The sequence below is a fragment of the Pyxicephalus adspersus genome, chromosome 7 (assembly GCF_032062135.1).
Source record: "Pyxicephalus adspersus chromosome 7, UCB_Pads_2.0, whole genome shotgun sequence".
Lineage (NCBI taxonomy): Eukaryota > Metazoa > Chordata > Amphibia > Anura > Pyxicephalidae > Pyxicephalus > Pyxicephalus adspersus.
In genome coordinates, this window is record NC_092864.1 from 14,368,561 (window position 1) to 14,390,862 (window position 22,302).

The 22,302-nt window shown below is 39.6% G+C and overlaps 1 protein-coding gene across 6 annotated transcripts in view; it reads right to left on the minus strand.

Moving 5' to 3' along the window:
- ARHGAP17 (Rho GTPase activating protein 17) overlaps positions 1 to 22,302 on the minus strand; it is a 76,175-nt gene that overhangs the window by 7,790 nt on the left and 46,083 nt on the right. For all 6 annotated transcript variants that reach the window (XR_011921663.1, XM_072417548.1, XM_072417547.1 and 3 more), the window contains exons 3-19: positions 16,242 to 16,346; positions 15,085 to 15,161; positions 14,405 to 14,516; positions 14,194 to 14,270; positions 13,712 to 13,823; positions 13,377 to 13,445; positions 11,676 to 11,757; positions 9,478 to 9,605; positions 8,782 to 8,893; positions 7,913 to 7,994; positions 7,171 to 7,251; positions 5,905 to 6,018; positions 3,706 to 3,797; positions 2,919 to 3,078; positions 1,675 to 1,896; positions 1,428 to 1,576; positions 434 to 1,021 (exon numbers count right to left, since the gene is read on the minus strand). Coding sequence is in view for 5 of the 6 variants with exons in the window: in XM_072417548.1 (XP_072273649.1) it covers positions 434 to 1,021; positions 1,428 to 1,576; positions 1,675 to 1,896; positions 2,919 to 3,078; positions 3,706 to 3,797; positions 5,905 to 6,018; positions 7,171 to 7,251; positions 7,913 to 7,994; positions 8,782 to 8,893; positions 9,478 to 9,605; positions 11,676 to 11,757; positions 13,377 to 13,445; positions 13,712 to 13,823; positions 14,194 to 14,270; positions 14,405 to 14,516; positions 15,085 to 15,161; positions 16,242 to 16,346 (2,362 nt within the window). In the remaining variant the exon portion in view is untranslated. The remainder of the gene's footprint in view (positions 1 to 433; positions 1,022 to 1,427; positions 1,577 to 1,674; positions 1,897 to 2,918; positions 3,079 to 3,705; positions 3,798 to 5,904; positions 6,019 to 7,170; positions 7,252 to 7,912; positions 7,995 to 8,781; positions 8,894 to 9,477; positions 9,606 to 11,675; positions 11,758 to 13,376; positions 13,446 to 13,711; positions 13,824 to 14,193; positions 14,271 to 14,404; positions 14,517 to 15,084; positions 15,162 to 16,241; positions 16,347 to 22,302) is intronic.

A 22,302-nucleotide genomic window follows, 5' to 3' on the forward strand; every position in this document is an offset into this window, starting at 1 on the left:
GTTTACATTTGTAAGATTTCATATTTCCTACACAAAACCACTATAGCCATTAAAGCTTATGTGTAGTCTGCAAAAAAGCTATCACATCATATCCACTCCAAAATACCCATAATGCCATTGTAGTGCTCAAAAAAGGGGCTGCCAAGTACCTGAAAAAGAAGTTTTCTCCAGCAGGGACATGACTGTTACCTCTTCTGAAGGTAAGGTGGGGTATAGTTATTTCAGAAGGGTCTACCCATTGAGAGGGGCATCTGAGCCAATGATATCGCAGGCCGACTATAGGATCACAGGCACAAAGTCTAGACCCTGGGTATACTAAGAGACTTTTGGGTGCTGGTTTTTATAGACTTTTAAGATTTTGTGACATACATATATTTATATATCCTTTACACTTTATATTTTTTCCTCATTAAACACACAATATCTAACTTACCAGTGATGACCTTCGAAGAAGATGGTGATGGCGTCTCTCCAGGCAAATGAGATGTTGGAGGCTGGGGAGGAGGGGGGACAGTCGGCCGGACACGTGGTTTAGGGACAGGGCGCGGCCGAGGAAGAGTGCCAGAGTTTTGCTGGGGTAAGGGGTGGGTCTGGGTGGCTTCTGGAAGGATGCCCTGGGCAGATGTGTGCTCTCCAATGGGGGGAGGAGTATCTGGTGGCGTGGGGGAGTGTGAGGGGCTGGAGGATTGCTCTGTGGTTGACTCTGTAGATGGCGTTACCATGGGCTTGGGTTGAGGTGCTGGCTGTGTGGGCGGTTGTGGGGGAGGATGATTTGGTGCCTGTATGGAGGGCTGGCTACCCGAATGCCTGCGCGGTAAGGTGCCATGTGAGTATGAAGTGGGAGCAGCTGTTCCGCTTTGATTGCTGGTACTGTTTGGTGGAGAGGGGCTATGGCCATGGCTGGAGGGTTTGGGTGAGATGGAAGGAGGGGTATTAGCTGTAATAGGCACATTCTGATTTCCGGGTTGTACAGGAGGGGGAATTACTGGTTTTGGAGGAGCTGGAGCAGGTTTCTTAGTAACTGCAAGACAAATGAACACATATTCAAATAAAAAAAGTACAAATGCCGGCAATACTGAATAACTTTATGAAATGTTCAGATAAATCTGTTTAATGCTAAAACGCACCTCAGATGCCTCTGAAAGTTGAATTCACAGGGTCCAAGAGAATAAAGCAGGGACTACTGTAATGTTACCATACCTGGTGTGGTAAAGGTGATCTCCAGGTATCTTATTTATATTTTGTCCCTTTATTTTTAATATTAATATATCTTTTTTTGTAGCCCTTCTATTTACTTTAAGCAATGTTAAGTTGCTTGAGCATCATTTTTCAGCCAGCCAGGATTATGAATTGTTTCTGCATTCTTATATAAAGGTGTTGTATGTATATTTATATATATGCATATTTGTATATGGAGTGCTACTCACCTCGTCTTGTGGAGTGAGGACTTGGGTTAGCGGCACCTTGTGCAGGAGCAACTGCTAACTGGTTTGTGTTGCCCATAGCAGACGAGAGTGTTCCATTCCGTAAAGATGGGGGTGTGGTTGCTGTTGGCATTTCTTTAGTCTTGTTTGTGCTGTAGATGACAATATAGTATAACATTTTTTGATCAGATACAGTGAAGAGTGATGATTTACAAACCCTTGATGTTGTTATGCACATGCTTGTCCTTACCTTGCCTCTTCTTGTCCATGGGCTGACACAGACTCCGCAGGGGCTGCTGGCTGAGCAGAACTGTTAGTAGTGGTAAAATCTGATGGGGTCCCAGCTAGCTCTGCCTGTGTCCCACCATCACTGGGTGGCAGCGGTGGATGAAAAGCAGGTGATGCATGCTTACGGTTTAAAGTTCCACCTCTCCTGGTATTTAACTGGAAGTCCAGAACTTTGAGGCCCATACTGAAGTAGAACAGAAGGAAGCACAGATAATACCACTTATAAAAACCTATAGGCCGATCTTTACAATAAAAGAAGTGCCAATGGCTTTATTATTAGGAACTGTGGCAGCCTATACATCCCTTAATAAACTTGTGGCAAACAGGAACAATTACAACAAACATTTGCTACTTTTCCCACAAGAAATATAGAAACTAGATGCTAAAGTTAATATTTTTAAAATTTTGAGTAGAAAAAGAATACTCCCCCATAGAGATTTGTTTTGTCATCTGTCTTTCCTGTGGTCACTAAATTGGCAATAAACAAGCAAAATAAGGTAATATAGGATGCAAGGGACAGCTTAGATCTGGCCACCAAATTCCCAATTAATTTCAAGTCATAACATACAGAGAACTCCCTAAACTTACGTACACCAAACACAGTAATGGCCAACGGTATGCAAACCCCTCCCAGTGTTCCTGCTTTTAGTAAAAAATTAAGACCCCAGTCTCACTTGTAACTGTGCAGCATTGCAGTTACTGCTTTACAAGTGCACCAGGCAGTTTCTAGCCATAAGGACGGGTGACAGAAAGGCTACGGGCGTTTGATGATGCCTGCCAACCCCCCATCAAACACAAGGGTGGTGGCTGATCAGTGGCTAGAAGGGTGGTGGCTGATCAGTGGCTAGAAGATTGTTGGCTGCCCAGGAGCCAACCAGGATCTGCCAGTAAGATATCCAGGTACAGGAAATGTTAGAATAGTAGATATCAATGCACCTTTACAGCAGCTCTGTTTTGTAATGCATCTTTCCTCTGGTTTTAAGGAAAACTATGCCTGACTGCAGACTAGTAGTAGATCTAGATGTAGTAAATCTAAAAATATTCTATTAATATCAAGGAAAATAGGATTAAATGTTTTACATTTTGCAGAAGAAGGATACAATGGAGGCTGAGGATCTTCCATATCCCAGATCTCATATTCCAACAGATTCCATTTCAAGCTATGAAACCCAAAAACTATATTTGTTTGCTTCTTTTTTAACCCACCTGTCTTTTTTCAAAAGGTCCTCTGCAATGGCCATACTAAACGGCCTCTTCTTGTCAAAAAGACCAAACTCGTATGTCATATCATTTCCGCTGTAAATGTTATTATGGTGGGAAGCTGGAGCGGCAGGGACGAAGGCACCAGAGACATTGAAGTCCACATCTGAAGAAGCCAGAAAAAAAAACAAATGATGTATTGGACAACAGGTAAACCACAAACTGATCAATTAGGCAGAGATTAGATGTGTAAACATGACATATTTGTGGTAGCAGCTTTGATTCTGTAAGGCAGGGCCACTTAAATAACTTAAAGGTTTATGAATAAAAGGCTGAGATTAATATTCTGCTACATTGTTCCATTAAGGATATTTTTAACAGGTGTGTTTGGAAAGGTCCTTTAGGTTTTCTTTCTACAGCTTTTAGTACCACTTTAATAACTGGAAAATAAAAGTAGTCAAAGTAAACAATCATAGAATAATCTTCTTTGCAGATAACTTCCCCCATTTATAAAGACTTTCCACAATTTTGCAAATCATTTTCTCTCCCCAAGTGACATAAGAGAGAGCTTAAAGCTTGTGTTTTGCATGACTTTGTATGGCATAAAAAAGAAGCCAGTCTGTTAATAACCAATAACCACACAAGAATAAGGAACCATTTTATACAATGTAGTGATTTATAAACGGATAAGCTCCCATACCATTTCTAAAAGTCATTATAAACCCTGTCACATGCTAGTTACTTTAAATTGAGTCCCATTACATCCACAACACTAGCTGTGCTTTTGTCTTACCTTCAGGGAAAAACCAGTCTGCGTGCTGTATGATAGGTTCAATGATCGTCACGACGTGGACTGATGTCGCTGCTGCTATTTCCGCCAGTGTTCTGTTAACAAAAATGTTTTAGAATATTTAAAATGAATATTTAAACAGATTGTAAGATTTGCAAAACATAACCCTTTAAAAAAATCTGAATGTACACTAAAATTCTGCTGATTCTACTGGAAATTCAGTTATACCAGGCAGCTGTAGCAATGCTGCCTGGTATAACTGAAATCCCCAGGAGCTATCCACCCTGTTGGACCATATAAAACATCTTATGAAGTTCAGGAAAGTGGGAAGTGTTCTGAACATAGAGATTTGATAATCTTATTTGATAATAAGTTGTAAACCCAACCAGACTTCTTTTCTGTGTTTTGGACCTGTGATTGAATAAACCTATGATAGGAAAATCCTTGTGATGTCTCTGGAACAAGTGTTCCCATTTTCTCTTACCTCCCGTTTCAGTGATAACTAATATTTTGATTTTTTTTCTTTTTTAGGCAATGGTCACAAGTTGCATGGTAAATATTGCAATACAGTAAAATATACCTAACCCGAATTTTAACACTTCCATACTTAAGTACTGCCTTAAACTGGATGATTTATAGAAGCACAGAATATACCTGGGTATTAAAGCTTTAAAGTAAAGATAACAGAAACTGGTAATCCAGTGAACATACGATTGCCTCATGGGATCAGGAAGGAATTTTTTTCCCCTGTTGGAGCAAATTGTACCACGGTTTTTTGGCCTTCCTCTGGATCAACTATGTCCATTAATTTTATATCTGGGATATGTTTACTTTCCTAGTGGTTAAACTTGATGGACTTTTTTCAACCTGACTAACTAACTATGAAACATAAACTTTAACAAAAAGAATCAGTGTAAATAGAAAAAAGCAATATTGTACTTCAATTAAGTAATTTAATTTGGATGTTAGAATCTGCTTGCACATATGGGCTACAATCCTTAGAAAACTCTGCACGAAAACTAAAAATTGATGATTGATTGTAAAACAAAAATCCATTCAAGAATATGCTGTTATGATATAACAAAATTTAAAATGACAATCCTCTTTTTGCCCCACAGAAAGCAAAGGGTAAATCTATTTAGGAAGATATCTATTCTGCAATTGGCCAAGAACATATTTCAATTACCATGACCATCTTCAAATCTCACTGAAATATAAAATTTACAACAGTGGCTGGAAAATCCCTCCGTTTAATCAAGGCAAACATTATGCATGAAGTTTCGAGAGCCATGAAAAAGTTGGTGGGAATCTTTGAAGAGTAAAATTACACAGCGACGGGAACACACAAATTATGTGTATGGTAACAGATGTGGGTAAGCTGATACACAGAGCAATAGTGCGGCCTGTGGAAGATTAGAGAGAGTGTAAGTAGACGAGGCAAGATGGAAAACCACAAGGCTGGGAACAGCAAACTGACACCCAAACCACAGCGGCACACATTCCTCTCCCGCTGCCACAACACTCCTTTTAGTACTGAGCTCTCCCTGACTCCCAAACCTGCTATTAGCAATGCTGACATACAATGGTTAGATATAAAGACTCACCAAGTTTTGCAATTATTTATTTATTTGATGCAGATCTTCTACTGGTTATATAACAATTTTTTGGCATGTTTATACCCTCTTAATTGCAGATCACATTCACAAAAAAGTATGACGAAGAAGGAGCCTTTCAGAATTAAAATATTATGCATTCAGCAAAGGGGTAGAAGGTGTAGAAACTATACTATACTACTATACAGAAGAAAGTAATTCAAATATCTGTTTTAAAGAATTCCTGGTAGCCTTCACCACCTTTATTTTGTTTTTCACCCACACAGGCAGTTAATAATTTTATTAAACGGGCTGAAGCTTTGTGTAGTAATAATGAATACGATTTTCAAGAAGTTTAAAGAGACTTTCACAGAAAACCTACCTACGTAACAAGTTTACAATGCAGTTCTTTCATTCAGCACTAGGTGAAGCTAGAACCAACACTGTATTTATCCAGGACAAAGTGCCTGACCCAGTTCTCAGCAATAGACTATTGTGCCAATGGTAAAAAAAAAAAAAAAAAACAGACAGTGGTGAAAGTAACCTTTAGCACAATAAGGAATTACATTGCAGGAACTTTATCCTGGAGCTAGATGCACACAGTACTCACCCTTCATGCTTTGCCCATAACAGATTAGGACCCAACACAATGGCTATGTTGCTTGGAGTCATTTTGTTCACATCGCTGTAGTGACTGAGCTTGGCTAAAAATTTTACCAGATACCTAAATGAAGGAATAAAATCAGATAAATAAAATAAAGAAACATTAGAGCATTGAAGTGGCAGGACTCACACTGTTGTCTTTAAAGTCTAGCTCTAGTCTATGCCTTCTCTTCAATGATTGATTCTGTCTACCTCCCGTTAAAGGTTCTGTGTGTATTTTATCTTGTTTTTGTTTTTTTACTTCTGAAACCTTCAGGCTAGTCACATGAAAATACAGGGTCCACAATGCAGGGCTAGACAATCCATACTGAGCACCAGAAGTGCTGACCGGAGGACATGAGCATTGCTCACGGCACCAGTACATGACAGTCACTGATAAATGCATGAAGGAGCAGGGCAATAACATCTTTTGATTGGGAATCACTGCACTAGAAAGACAAAGGGCATCTTGCAGCCATAAAGAGGTTCTTTGCAGGACAGTTTTAGATTAAATGCGAGTATTGCAGCCTGAAGCTGCATTTTCAGTTTACCTTTACATTTATGAAAATAAAAAGAATTAGCCCAGAGTTGGGCTTTCGAGGAAACCCATACATAGAGAAATACAAGGGCTGCCCTAGCTAACTGTCTGTGTATAGATTTATTAGTTTATGTCACCTGGAACAAACATGCAGCTATCAAAGCAAGCTCTAAATTGCTAATTTACATTCTATTTTTAACTAAAGGATCAGCATACCAGCCAGGAAGTAACATTTTTCAAAAGTATGAATTTGCAAAGCCTTTATACTTCATAATATTGTAACATCCTAAGTTTTAGGAGGTCTTTGTGGTCACATTGGAAAAAAAATCCTCCAAACATTGCTCACTTTTTGTCCAGGTAAAAAGTAACTAGGCAGAGAGTAAGAAGAATGCCCACTTTGAGATTTTCCCTTACTTCCTGTCCTAGTCACCTTGATAAAACCTCAGGCCACAATAAAAACCTGCTATTGGTTCAAACCTTTTACTGGAGTTACATTTCACCTCCAATCAGATTGTTTACTACAAGCCATGGTGTTGCATCTCTTGCAAATCCTGGACCTTGTCAGGAGTCGCAGAGACAGATTCTGCAACAGCCGCCCCAAACACTTTTTTTTTTTTTTTTGTGTTGAACAGACAATGAACATACAATGTGCTGGCACAGTTAGAAAAGATGCAAAATGATACAGAGATTCCTTACCTGAAGTTTTCTAAGTTCGGTTTTGGTAATTTCTGACACACAACCCACAGGTTTTGTAGTTTGGTGTTCTGGTCCGGAACACTGCAGATAGAAGAGGGACAGAGTTATGTTGGGTCAATAAAATTTCTCTAATCGCCCATTGGGCATCACATTGCGCTTTACATAAGGCTGGACTGATGACATTATCAATATCTACCACTATTAAATTTAAAACTCATGGCCGATATAAAAGATACAAAATGAATGCAGCTTTGTAATGAAAAAAAAATAGCTAAATGTATATTTGAAATGCAAGCAGTGTAAGTATCGGGATTTGACCTGGTATCAGTCTGTTGACATCCCAGTATAGCAGAACTGGAGTGAGAGAGGAATATTGCAACAAAAGCCGATATTGTTTTATTACATTTTTCTGGGCTATTTATTTTAACTTGGCTTCAGTTCCATATTAAAATTCTACCCTCCAGAAGACTATGATGGCTATTACAGGGAATATCAATGTCTTTTTTAGAATGGTTTTTAGATTCCTGCTCCTTTGTGACACAGGAGAGATCACACTTATTGCAAATGCTCTAGTTCAATCAAGATCAGACATGAAATTATTTTCAATGATACTGAACTTCAATGAACTTCGTTTTCATTCATTCTAGTAGCACCAAAGCACATACGCAGCTGCAGCAAGAAGTGTAAATGTCGGAGGTCGCTAGTTCTAGTGCTTGAAATGAATTATTTAAATGTCTCTTACTTTCCAGCAGCAATCCATTCATCATACAAGCCGAAGGTCATCAATGGTTCCGGCAACTCACGCAGATAAGACTTTAAGGCACCTTAAAATAAAAAAAAATACCGGTCTTTTAAAGCAAGATGAATACCACACCATGAACATAAAACAAAGCTTTCTGTTACAGGCACATTATAATGAAAAACACAGTCATTATGCATGCATCATGTTTTGTTTGGGTGTGTTTTAACCAAACCTGAAGAGAAAACCCTAACATTTTGGGTTATTCTATCAAAATATCAACCAGGCCTGATCTTTTTCTATCCACCTCTTACAATAGGCCTATCACAGTGACCACCAAATATTAGTTTTAGGATAAGAGGGGAAAGGGCCAGACTCTCCACTCAAGAAGGTCAATACTTAGGTATTTTAGAGACTGGAAAACTGAAAGAGCACAACTAATCTGAGGTGTGAATACCTGGACATATGTGGTGTCAGAAGCAATTCAGGGAAATATTTTACTTCTGATTTACTTGCCAAGCACTAATGCTTCCAGCAAACAGTGAAGTTGTGCTAAAATTATTCAAGTTCCCAATAATTATTGTACCCAGAATTTGCCAATGTTTTTTCTTGTTGGCCTGTAACCCGTATTACATGTTTCTGTACTGAGCAACCTTCTTCTCAAGCTGAAATGAAGGTATTATTGATAAAATAAGGATTCCAATGACTATATGGGATTTAGCTAGCCAGGTGCAGGTAACAACTGAAACTGAAGTCCTTATAGGCCCTGGATAGGTCCATCAGAAAGTTTACATTTATGATTTGATGATGATTTGATGATGCAAATTCTAAATTTTGTGCAATAAATTGTAAAACAGGTTTTTCTAGCTTACCTGCTACAGCGTGAGGGTCCGAGTAGAATTCCTCCAGCTGGGAGGTGGAACAGTCCAGAGCAGCTTTTAGCTTCTTCAGCTTGGAAGCTCCAGCTGCAATCCTGAACAATCCCTGTAACAAGAATGGAGGATTAGCAAGGCCATAACCATTATTTTTGGTTAGTGTACTTGTCTTTTTACAACTTCTGTATTTGTTTCTCATGTCTTCCTGTGGAACCAACATAAGAAGTTATCACCAGGCAAAATACTTTTCCTAAAACCCCAGAAAATGGCATAAACGTGATTGATGGACAACTGCCAAGTGGTGCTGACCTGTGGAGTGTTTTATACTAAATTATATACAATCTAACAGTAAAATGCCAGTGACTGATCAACAAGCTCATTGATGTTATGCAGCTTGATTTTATGTTTACAAGACTTATGTGACCTTTGCAGACAACTCAGATACAAACATCAATGGAATGATATACAGGCAGGGTTTTTACCTAGAAGATCAGCAATGTTCCTTACAAAAGAAATGTACTAGTATGTCTGCTGTAGATCATGGACAGACAGATAAAATGTTCCTGTATGCTTATGTGATCTATTGTCTGTGGGCAGATAAACTCTGGATTTACCATGCTGCAACAAGTATATTGTCAGGCTGATGTGCAGTGAAAGGAATGCTGTGATAAGATGTGTAAGGAATTGCTCTACCTCCTCCTTCATTCCTGTTTCAAGCAGCATCATCACACAGGCTTCAATGGGAAGTGCGATCTCCCGTGAGCTACGTTTCAAGTGCTCTTCTAGAGCTGTCCCGAATGCTGGCTTCTCCGTCCATTTGTCTGCAGCAAGAAATACCAGGTGATAAGGAAAAAGAAAAATTTGGACAGCCAGAAATAGATTAAAAAAGCAATAAGCGACGTAAAAGAAATAAATGGTAAAATCATACCCACAGAAATACCCTGAACAAAAACCTGTCTATAATAAAATTGCTATGGTGACACAATAGTACGTCCATCAGCATGAAAAAACAAATCTTTGCTAGTAGTGCTGTTTTTACTGCAGCCCTTTTAGGATTCAGTGTCATGGAGTTTCTTGCTTTCCTCTTCCTGCACAAGTTTCAGGAGGTCTGCTAAATGCTTGATATGCAGTCTACACAAAATTCTGCTTATAATGTCTGAGCCTCCTCCTTTGTAAAACTGATTTGGTGTTAATTGGTGAATATTGTATCTGTAAAGAAAACATGTCCTATTTCTGGAAGTGTCATCACCAGCCTTCTTAGAAGGTTCCTGGCTAATGCAAAGCATGGGCATCCTATTAAAGGATTTGGGGAGTTCTTTATTACCTGGTATTTCACAGAGAAGAAGTATGACATCAATCTATCATGGGCGGGAAGGTATATTTTGCACAGAGCTATTAATGTTTGTCAGGGAAGAGGAGGGCCCAGGCATTATGAACAGATCTCACTTTAAGGTCCCCTTTAAAGAGAGCAGGAAAGTTATATTCATTGCTAATCTGAATCTTCACTGGAAATTACTGATTACAGTGCATTCTTTCTTCTCCGGGATATTTGGGTGTGCTGTGTTTTGTATTCTGTCAGTTCTTTTCACTCCTTCATAGAAGCCGACATATGATCTGAGGTTAGGTATAAAAGTTTGCCTAGGCTGTTAGTCATTTCAAAAAGCCATTAATTTTATGTAATTACCTGTTAACAAAATGACCATTGCTGATCAGTAAGTAATTGGCATGGTTTGGGAAGAAGTAAATAAAAGCATCAATTAATTATATACAATACTTGGGGTAAGCTGGGATTACTATAACAACCCAAGAGAGCAGATTCTACTTCTCACAATTGCCCACCAGAGATTGGGTCTCTTTAAAGTGATCCGGTCAGTACACACACTCCTATAATAAAAAGTCTATATATCTGCCTTTCCAGTGGCCTATTTGTTGAAACACAAAGAGGTGGCATTACAACAAAGAGACTATCACTGGAAAGGTAAGTGGAGAGCCAGTTCTATTACAGGACTAGTAAGCCCTTCAAATCCCTGGCATACTAAGAATATAAGTTTCAAATTACCAGCTCTAAGGCTACGTACACACTTGCAATGGTTCTCATCCCATAATCGCCTCAGGGCGGTTATCGGATGAGAATCTGGCGTGTGTACAGCGCCTGTCGTCCATCATCCGAACGACCGTCCTGGCGGATCCACGGACGATCTTAATGGAAGTGAAGGGGGGTAAGCGCACAGCGGGGTGCTGCTCCGTCGCTCTCCCCCTCCCATCTCTATAGAGCAGAATGGTGCTGTATGTATAGCACTCGTTCATGCATTGTGCAGTCGTTAGTCGTTGGAAAGGATTGTGAAAGATCATTTCCAACGACAATTATTGCAAGTGTGTATCCAGCCTAACTTGCTACTCAAAAACTAATTGGAGTCATTTAAACCCCTGCTGATTTAAGGGCAGTGACAGAAACCTGGATGGAGCTAGAATGAGCCAATGTTTGTCTAAGTTTGTGGGGCACACAAAAGTCTGAAGCAAAACAATTATTTAAGGCACCCAATTTCTTTCATGCACAATCTCAGCTCCATTTTGGGTAGGACCCCTTTTACATATCCCTCTCTGTTTTTTAGAAGATCACTTTTAACAAAGTAATTTCAGCAGGAAGAACAAATGCATATTTATAATGGTTATAACAGTCAAACAGCAAATATGTTAAACCAGAAAGCTGACAGAAGAACACTAGCAGAGCAGCGGTGACACTGCAAAGTGAGAGTTAAGCAGAAAGTGGAATTTTAAATACTGCCCCCTGTAGGCCCAAAGACAGAAGCACACAAACAGGCGTTGTGTAAGTAGACAAGGTCAGAGTTGAAAGCAGTGCAGGAAAGCCAGGGTTGTTTGCATTTCATTACCTTGCTGGGCCTGGATTTCGGGCAGTGCCTTTTCTAGAACAGCTAGTGCTTTTCTATGGTAATCTGCTTGTGCCTCTAATAACTGAAGACAGAACCCAACATAGAAAACAAAGCCACAATGAGTACATGAGGAATGTGAGACATCATGAGAATGTGTGCAAACGGCATGATAAACAGACAATGCAAAATTCCAATGCGATGTCAAAAACAATAGAGAAATAAAAAAAAGCTGGGGCTATTATTGTACTCCTAACAATGATGATCTATAGGCAATGGCAGTTTAATACCTTACTGCAGTCACAACAATGACTGATTAAACATAGTTGCTCTGGGTCAATGAACTCGGCATATGTAAATACCCAATGGCCACTGTGAATAATGGCTAACACAAATCCAGAAAGGGATGTCATTAACAAAGAGATTTTTGGAGACCTGAAGCTTGAAGACTTATCTTCCTACTCTCATCAATTAAAAGCATGTAGCGTGTACTTTACTGAAAGAACCAACATCTGTACATTTGGCAGCTGCCGCCCCTATTCCTTCAATATGAGGGCAACCCAGGGAGACACTACATGTAGCATCTCCCAAGAGGTAGCGGTTTCTATGTAAGTAGTACTACTACATTTTAACTTTTTATGAAGTTCATGGATCAGCTCCTTATAAAATATTTTTTCGATGCTGAACATATGGTAAGTGTTCATATGCAATCATTCTGAAATTAGGGTAATGGAGTTCTGGACTTGAGCCATCTATCAAAGTTGCCAACATCTTATCTTGCAGGTTGCTAGAGAACTTAACTGAGTTTCCAACGATGGTTCACAAAATTTAAAATCTAGAATTAACCACCTATGTAGAATTAACCACCAACCTGCCTATGCTCCTCTTCTGCTGCAGGTCTTTGCAGTTCTCTTCATTGGCTTCCATTTCACCTTGGAATCAAATTCAAGCTCCTGTGCTTTGCCGTCAAATCCCTCCACAGTTCTTGCCCGACTTACCTTTCTGACCAGGTAGAAAAATACTCCCCTAGTCGCTCTCTTCGCTCCTCCAATGACTTAATAATGACTTTCTTACTCATAACCTCATCGCACGCAAGGCTCCAAGACTTTTCTAGAGCTGCCTCAACTCTCTGGAATGTTCTTCCTCGTCCTATTCAGGTTGTTCCTACTTTCTGCTCATTTAAAAGAGCGCTCAAAACCCAAATTTTCAAACTTGCCTACCCATCTTCTTCTGTCCTTTAAACCCTCTCTTAAACCCTCACTACTTCCCACTCTTCCATATCTCCCCTCCTATTGTGCGTTACCCCCACCTCCTAGATTGTACGCTCTTCGGGGCAGAGTCCTGTCCCCTTCCTGTGTCATTGTCTGTATCTGTCTGTCATTTGCAAATCCTATTTACTGTACAGCGTGTCGTAATATGTTGGCCCTGTTTATTAATACTAATAATAATATTGCCCTGATGAGGGGTGATTTAAACATAACCTGGAAATTACTGTCAATTTTCCTTTCCATTGACCTTTTTAATGTCACAAGTAAAAATTAAAATCTGAAATTTTACTGCTTGGTGCTCTCATTCTTTCACTCAAGAATTTTGCCTGGAAGCATTAAAAAGAACTTGGCTACGATCTGTATAGTTATTTTCTATAAGAATGCCGATCTAAGTAACCTTTCGAATTTTCAAGCAGAAATCTCAGGTGTGACTTACCGAGACAAATAATTGACCGTACTCCCCCTCTTTGGATACAAAATTGTACATGTCCGCTGCTAGCTGATCCTGAGGGGAACAAAGAAAGATTTGAGATACTTGGGTTGTTTCTGCACAAGTTTTTTCAAATCTTTTCTTGAAACTCTCAATTGTTCCTGGTTTTATAGAAAAAAATTATTCTACAATAATAATAATACCCTTTTTTAAAAAAAAAATATTCAGATATATTTTTTACAAGTACAAAAACACTAAAATAAATCCTGTATATGTAATGGAACAGTTATTGATGTATAAATAAAACCCCATCCCATCAGGAGTCCCTGTCGTATGCACACCTTGCATTGTTCCACTTTGTTGGCTGCTTCGTCCATCTCTTCTTTCAAAGAGTCCATTTTTCCAGGCTGCATCTGGAAATTTGTGGTGGATGATTTCTGTGCCTGGTTATGCCTGGAGAAGAGCAGATTTAAAGTGTAAAAAAGTTTAGCACAAGGCACAGAACATGAGATTGATGTACTGTCATCAAAGTATTGGGATCAACGTCGTAATATGGAAAAGAGTTTAGGGGTCAGCAAAGTAATGAGAAAAAAATACATTTTAAATAAAAATCATTAAGTGAGGAATCAGCACATATGTATATATTGAACTTGTGAATAAGAAGAGTATATTAATACAAACATTTAGGTATGAGTAACATAAGTAATATGAGAAAAGGAAATCTTGTATAGCAAAAATCAATAAGGACCACTGAAATATTAAAATGGGGAGAACACTGTGGATATTTATTAAATAAACGGTGGAATAAATTAAATAATTTCACCTTGCTCGTGCAGAATCCCAATCCAACACCAGCCTTGCCAGCTGCTTCCTCTGCTTCTGTACGTTAGGAATCTCTACCTGTGAGAACAATGGTAATAGAGCATGGTTACCTAATGCAAAAGCTGGCAAGAAAGGGGTTTCATCTAAAGAGTCCAAAATAAAAGACACAGAGACAGATTGATGGGATTGAACGTATGTATTAGTGGTTTTACCTCAGTCAGTTGGTTTATGGGTTCCAGAACATCTTTCTCTATCTGCATCTCATGGTAGGAGAGCTCCTGGGCCAGCCGCTGCTCTGCCTCAGCACATGAGGACAATGTCTTCCTGTAAACCAGAGCAGCTTGGTTATCTTTTATCTTTATTACACAGGTAGGAGTCAGTCAGGAGTGCTATAAAGAAGAACTCCATGCAGTTTATCCCAATTTGGGGGAATATAGGCAAGGGTGTACCTACCATAACATACCTTTACAACCAAGGTAAGTCTGTACAGAATTTCTACCCCTGTATTGGAACCTACAGTTCAGCAAGTGACATCAGACTGGCAAAGAAATATTGCCCTATACGTTACATATGTCCTGGAAATAAGGTAAAATCGTCTAGCAAGAAGGTTGTGGAGAGCTGTATATATTTCTGGGATTAAAACATGCAGTTAGGTTAATTGTCCCCTCCTTCCAAAAAAATGGGACATTGAACTGTGAGCACCTTTGAGGGCCAGTGACATGACTGACTTTGTAAAGCACTGAGCAATATACCAGAGCTATATCAATACAACAATAATATTCAAGTCTACAGTAAACTCAGTCCAAAACAAAAATTTATCAGATTTTAATGCCTGCACAGGTAAATCAATTTGTTTTTAACCTTTTTTACCTAAATGCTTACATAAACTTACCCTAAAAGGGTTTCATCACTAAGCTGGGTACATCCTTCCAACATGGACTGGGAAACACCCATAAGGGGAAGTTTTTTCTGCAAAAGGAACACAAGAGTTATTACCAAACAAAAATGCTATACTGTTGGCTGCAAAGGGAAAATTATAAAGTAAGTCCCCTAAGACCTCACTTTAGTGGTAAGGGTCTGTTGCGCTGCAGACTTGGTATCAAGGCTCTAAAGCAGGGGTGTCAAACTCTGGCCTGGGGGCCAAATCTCCCCAAAGTCCTTCTTTTTTTTTTTGGCTCCCAAAGGAATCCTAACCATGAACTGCAGCTGGCCCACCACTGCATTGAAATAGCGCCGCTACTACAGATCCCGGCATCACTCGGATCTATAGACCAGCAGGCTCTCTGCCTATGCGTTGGACTGTTTTATAGACGCAAATAATGTTGGGAATACAAGTAGCGGTGCTTTTTCATTGAAGAGGGAGTTTCAGCGGCGGGCCACTCTTAAGATTTAGTTCTGCATTGGCTACGTCTGGAAATTCCAGCACTCCCCCTTGGCTGTACTTTTCCTTGTTACTCCAAAGCATGGACTTGAATGGTTGGATTTTCATAGAAGAATATTGTTGTTGTTATTATTATTATTATTGTTAGCCTGTGCAAAAAGGTTACCATTGAAATTTAAATCAAAAGGCTACAAATAGAGCAAGAGGCATAAGATTTTTTTTTTTTATGCCTCTTTCTCTATTATAAGCGTTTATATTAGAGTTATATTTATAAGAGTTTATATTTAATGTACAGCGCTGCGTAATATGTTGGCGCTATATAAATCCTGTTTATTAATAATTATAATAATAATAATATTAATATTTAATGAGAAGGAAACATTTCCTCAATTTTTTCAATACATTTCAAGGTTGGCCCGCAAGTTTTTAAGTTTGGCCCTCTGTGTATTTTAGTTTGACACCCCTGCTCTAAATCTTAATATTAGTATTGGAAACAAGCTGACCTAGCTCAAATCAAGGTAAAATGCTAAAAAGCCAAGTCCAAACTTGCATAGTTTTTACTGCATCCCAGTATTCCCATGTATCCTTAGAGCAGTTTGTAAGATTGTATTGACTACAGTACATATCTAGATTCTTTACAGAGTCTTTAAAGCAGAGCAAATACTTACATATCTCTTGTCGGGATCAGTGCCAGGCTGTCCCTGCAAACAGACAAGGAGCTTCTTGTGGGCATTATGACAAACCAGCCGAACATTGTCAAGTCTTCTTTCAATCTAAAAAAATAAATGGACAAGTTATTTTTAATAGCTTCTATTACTATATACAAAATGTGCAACTTTTTTACACAAGTGGCAACATGGACATGAGATGCTACACTATGCCAACACTGGTCAAAAGTCTGGGTTAGGGTCAATGCCACTCGAGTTCCACCAAATATATCAGACCTTGCCTTATTGGAGCTTTATACACAAGGCACAGTGATGCTGAAAGGGCTGAGCTGTTCCAAACTATTTGGAAAACAGTTTTCCAAAGTTGTTCCAAACTAGTTGGTAATTCACAACTGTCTAAAATGTATGTTATTGCATTAACAATACTCTTTCACTAGAAGAGGTCCAATTCATATGTCCTAGTTCTAAGTGAACTATCCCTTTAAAAGAATCTGTGATTACGATGAAGTTTTATAAAACAAAGTACTGAAAGGAAAAGAATCTCACACTCAGAGGAGATTAACACACACAAGGAAGAAAGTACAAGACCCGAGTTTAATTCAAATTTCCAGACATCAGATCACATGGTGCAAGAGTCCCAAGGGCGAATTCCATCCTAATCCCTGCAATTCAAACGTCAAACTGATCATACTTTGAAAACAAAGTTCTGACTGAATAGTTCCAATCCATGTTTTGACTTTCCTTACCACAAGACTGTATCTTCCAAAGTATTGAGTAAGTGGTTCTGCTGTCCTGTTAAAGTGGAACTTATTTTATGCAGAAGGAATATAAATGCAATAAAAATTATTTCCTTCCTATTTACAATCTTCTAAAGAATTTACATGGAGCTTAACTTTAACACATCAGAGTATGGGAATTAATTCCTGCTTGCATTTGCAGAACCTCATTGCCATCCAAGGTGTTGACACTGTTGAGGAAGCTGGAGCTCAGGGGGTACAGTTTTGCTTTAGGTAATTTCAGCCCTATACCAAGACATGCTAGATAAAATAAATTATTTTTTTCAGTTTCTAGGATCTTTTATTACCTTTCTGTCCAGGTGTGATAAAATGTTAGAGTGCACTTTCCTAATGACATGACAGATTGCAATTAAAACCCTATAGGAGGTTTACAGAAACTGCTCCCTTTGCCCATAGAAAAAAGTATTTTTAAAGCCCCTATCTTCTTTCTCCTCTCTCATATTTCTTCTCTGCTGCTCAGTTGCAGCTGGTGTAAAATACCTAGTGCTTGCAGGTATGAGGGAAGCATGTAACTTCCCTGACTCCATGCTCGGCCCCAACATGGTGCATGGAGCTTATACAGGGGTAGGGAAAGAAATGTGCAGGAAAGCTCACTATCAGTAGCTCAGAGCTTTAAAGACACTTTGACCCCACAATAGGCAAAACTGGGCCTTCTCTACTGAATCCAAAACCATTGTAGGCCCACTACAATGCAAATTTGCGTGCTTAAAGAAAACCTGTCATGAGAGAAACTGGAGAATGTCATTACTGATCTCTTCTCCTTAACATGTTTGATGCCTGGCTGTCATGTAAGTCAACAGACAAGCAATTATGACTTTCCTAATCAAACACCGGGTCCAGAAACTACAAAAACAGGCTACCGTGACAGTCAGTCCGCTGCCATTTTTAGGATCTGTGTTAACAAAGTTTGGGCTGTATTAATGGCATCAGTTCTTCATCAAATTCAGGGAACCCTTGGAAGAGCAGTTTAGCTTTGACATAAATTTGCAAATATATGCAACAAAGATTTCTGTTTTCAACCGAGATTATTTTTTCCTGGCTATCCTGAAAGTGTGCTATTCTTTGGTATGGGCATTAGTTTAGATGCTTCTGAGATTATTTACAATTCTTCCTTTAATTATTTAGTTTTTGTATACAGAAGTCAGCCTATTGGATATGCAAGAATGGTTGAATGGAATTACAACTCTTGAAGAAGGTAAAACAGCTGATGTTTGTATTTAGACTGTGTGTGTACAGTGTCCATGGGGCTGGAGATCTACTTTAAGGTAAAATCTGTTTAAATAACAAAAAAAAGTGGACAAAGAAAGCCATTGGGCCTGATTTATAAATTTTCTCAGGTTTGCTGGATGACCCAGGTTTACTCATGATAAATATTTTCCAGTCTAGGAGAGATTTGATAAATCAGGCCCACCTTGTTAAGAGTTAAACTTTTTCATCAGTCCTCCACCTGGTTAGGGAGTCTAGAGCCGGTCCAGAGCTGGTGACTCAGACTTGGCCCAGAATGCCAAAAGATAAAGAATCTGCCAAGTGCTCTGTATGATACAGGAAAGTGTGCTATAATCATAAGGGACTAAACTGGAATGAGCACGATCTCCCACTGCTAGTGTGCACAGACATCCTGTACGAGTACCTGTGGCCTGTCTCTGTGACGACCTGCACCGTATAGGGAACAGAAGTCCCTCAGAGGCAATCGAGACTCCAAGGTGATCTTTCTGCATTACATGCGCTCTCTGGTCTTTGTCAACCTGTTTCTCCTGAGCAACCTGACCATGCTTTTATCAGCTGAATCGCACTGGTGTATGAGGAATGCCATGTTTCAACTCTTCCTACTGACATAGCCATACTCTGCTTGACCTTTCTGTTTTGTCTGAACACTTCATACTTCATCAATTGCTGGGTGTCATTTGCAACAGCAAATGTGATCAACATATGTCTATCTTCTGCTTCATCGATATCAAGTCATAAGATGAGGCTCCTGTTGTCAAAAATTAGCTGCTGCACACATGAAGGCTGAAATTTAATATGAAAAAAAAATTGAAGTTTATAAAATGGACATTTGTGTTCCTATTTGCAATCTCATTTTGGAACTGTGAGACCTATAATAGTATTAGGGCTTGTTTAAATCACAACACAGATTGTAAGCTCTTCGGGGCAGGGTCCTCTCCTCCTCCTGTGTCACTGTGTATATGTGTCTGTCTTTTGCAACCCCTATGTAACAGAGTTGCGTACTATGTTGGCGCTACATAAATCCTGTTTATTACCGTAATAATAATAATAAAAATACATGACAATAAAAATAATAATGGGATAAACCAGCATATATGTCCCTTTTGGGTTGCAATTAGGAACACGATGCAATGCACACTGTTCAGTGAGCTCTCAGTCTTGGTGACAGGTATCGGAGAAAGGAAGTGAGGCAACATTGACGAGCATAGCTGAGTGCAAAACCCAAAATGCCTAAGCAGAGATATGCATTGCAGGTTTTAATCAAGGACATTGCTTTATTCAAATGGAGTGCTTTTACCCTTCTCAATGTTCTCCTGGCCCCTTTTAGCCGGGCGCACCACCCAGCACTACTAACTAGCCGGCTGTTTTATGGTGGTTACTGAAAAGTTGGGTTACGATACAGCGGCGGCCTCCACCCACCTACAACTTCTTTTCACCCAGCTTAAAGAAAACTTGGGAGAACACTACTTTTATAAAAGGCTGCAGACTCAAGATGTTTTTATTGCCAGGCACCTCGCTGTAAGCAGCAACCACAGCTGGGCACTAGTAAAGACATCTCCTCCTACAGTATGAAACCATTAGAATCCTTCACATCTCCAGAGGAGCTTACAATCTAATGTCCTTACAACTAGCAAAAGCTGCCATAAACATGACTTTTCCTTGTGACAGCTTTATCAGAAAGTGAACGTTGCACACTGGCGTTCCCATCTAGAAGCAGTTAAAATAGTTTGCAGATTTTCTGGGATATCTGAAACCTCTATTTATTTTTGGAAGGTACGCAGGGTTGAAGCCGCTATTTTTATACTCCTCTGAAAGATGTCACACAATACGTACAGGAAATAATGCACCCGCTGGCACAGAATCTGTATTTGAGAACTATGAGATTTCCCACAGCAGCATACGATAAAGGTGCAGGCTGACTCATTTTATAAATGTCATATTATAATGATTAGAGGTGACCTCTAATCTTTGGCTTGATTCTACTAGTAGAACAGGATGAATGTTCAAGGAAAAAAAGACTTTACTGGAGTCCTCTGCTGTAACCGTTCCTCCTCAGGGGTGAATGCCTTCTAGTTTAATTTCTTTGGAAGGAGTATAAAAAATAAATAAATTATTGGGCTTTAAAGTGGAACCAAACGTCCACTTTTAGAATCCATGATCAGGCACGATTGTTTCAGGATTCTGGCAAAAAGCGGAGATGCACATGTGCAGCCAGGATACCCAGCAATCCCGGCCTTCTCTGCGCATGCCAGGAATTAACGAGCTCACCCATGCTTCTGCGGGAGTTATGTCATCCTGACCCAGACAATCAAGATGACTGAAGATTGCAGGTAGGAACTGAAGAAAGAAGACGATGGCAGCACCCTGAGAGAGGATGGCGATTTATGAGTAATGCAGGGTTTAGTTCTGCTTAAAAGTCGATTTCCAGTTTACAATTAGCTCAATACATTAAATGTACATCAAAAGAAAATATTTTCTTCACAACCCAAGTAGAAAACCGGGTCTGTATAGAAGGACTGTTGCTTTTTGTGTGGAAGCAGTGGTCTCTATGCATGGGTTGGCCACACCTCTTATGGAGTGAGGCCAATCATTCCACAAGCAGCAAAGCTTGTGCTTCCTACTGATTTGGGAGCTTTAGCTCAGAATTCTGTAGAGAGACTCCTGTTTCCACATAGAATGCAAGTCATTCTTTGCTACTAGAAGGGGACTGGCTTTACTATTCATGACGCTTTCCAGAGCAAACAAGCTTCAAGACTTTGCACAAATTCTTTTTGATGCACCTGGAATGTATAATAGACATTTTGTATATCAGGCATTAAACAGCGTTGGTACTTCTTTATAATTAAACCCAACACAAAGTGGAATCCACACAGATACAAGGAGAACATAATAACTGTGCAGGGTGTCTGGAGGGAAACAAGGCCAGGATTCCAGTGCTCCAACACCAATAAACTGACACACAAGGTACAATAAGAGCCGGTATGCCAAAGCCCTGCATTTACCAACTAATCTGTTTTTGCTTTTTGTAAGCCAGCGTCTAGCCTGTGAAATCTCTTATCTTGTTCTGTGAGGTAACAAGCTGTACCAAGTTCCAAGGCTCGGAATGCGGCATTGTGTGGGAGCTGCCATCTCCTCTGTACGTGTTACCAATCCATGGGAAGTGTATACTGAGCAGATCTGTCTATTGCACCCTATGAGGAGGTCACAGTGTGCAGGGAAACCAAAGAAGAAGAGTTTGTAGATCTAGAGGTCATTATAGGGAGTGCAACAGAGAGACTGAGGTCCCCTTATAATAAAATGTTTTAATCATTTAACTACAGAAACAGCCCCAGTTGTTCTGCTGCACTCCCTATAATGACATCTAAAGCAACAGGCTCCACTCCTCTAGTGAAATTGCTTATTCTGGGGATAATAATCCACTTTTATGCCAAAAGCCAACCAATACAATGCAAACTCAGGGCAAAGTATAATTTTAGATGTAACCCCTCCTCTACCTCCTGCCCAAGTGTTCTCCCGGCCCCTTTTAGCTGGGCGCACCACCCAGCACTTTTCAGTAACCACTCAGTTTTCTTCAGGTGGTTGCTAAAGAGTTGGGTCACAATACAGGGGCTGCAACCCTCCTACAATTTCTTCCCACTCAACTTTAAAAGAATATGGGTTGAACACTGTGTCCTATACTTCTTTCCTTTACCCCCTTCCACTCCATACAGAACAGGAAGCTCCAGGACATAACTAGTACTTAGGTGCCTAATTTATCTTATCTGACCCTGTCATGGGAATTCAGGGCAAAATGACAGGTCCTCTTGACAACTTCTGCCATATCTATGCCCTGATTGGTTCTGGCAATGGGCTACTCACCAATGAACAATGCATCCTGGGAATTATCAGAGAAGAACATGTGCTTCCCGAATATTTTCAAAGGCTTCAACAAATCAATGCAATGGAAGCAAGTGCTGTAAATGCTAATATCAGGGCACCGTGTCAAGAGAACCTGTCACTCTCTTTAAATGAGAACAATGGAGCGTGACCAGGTCTGC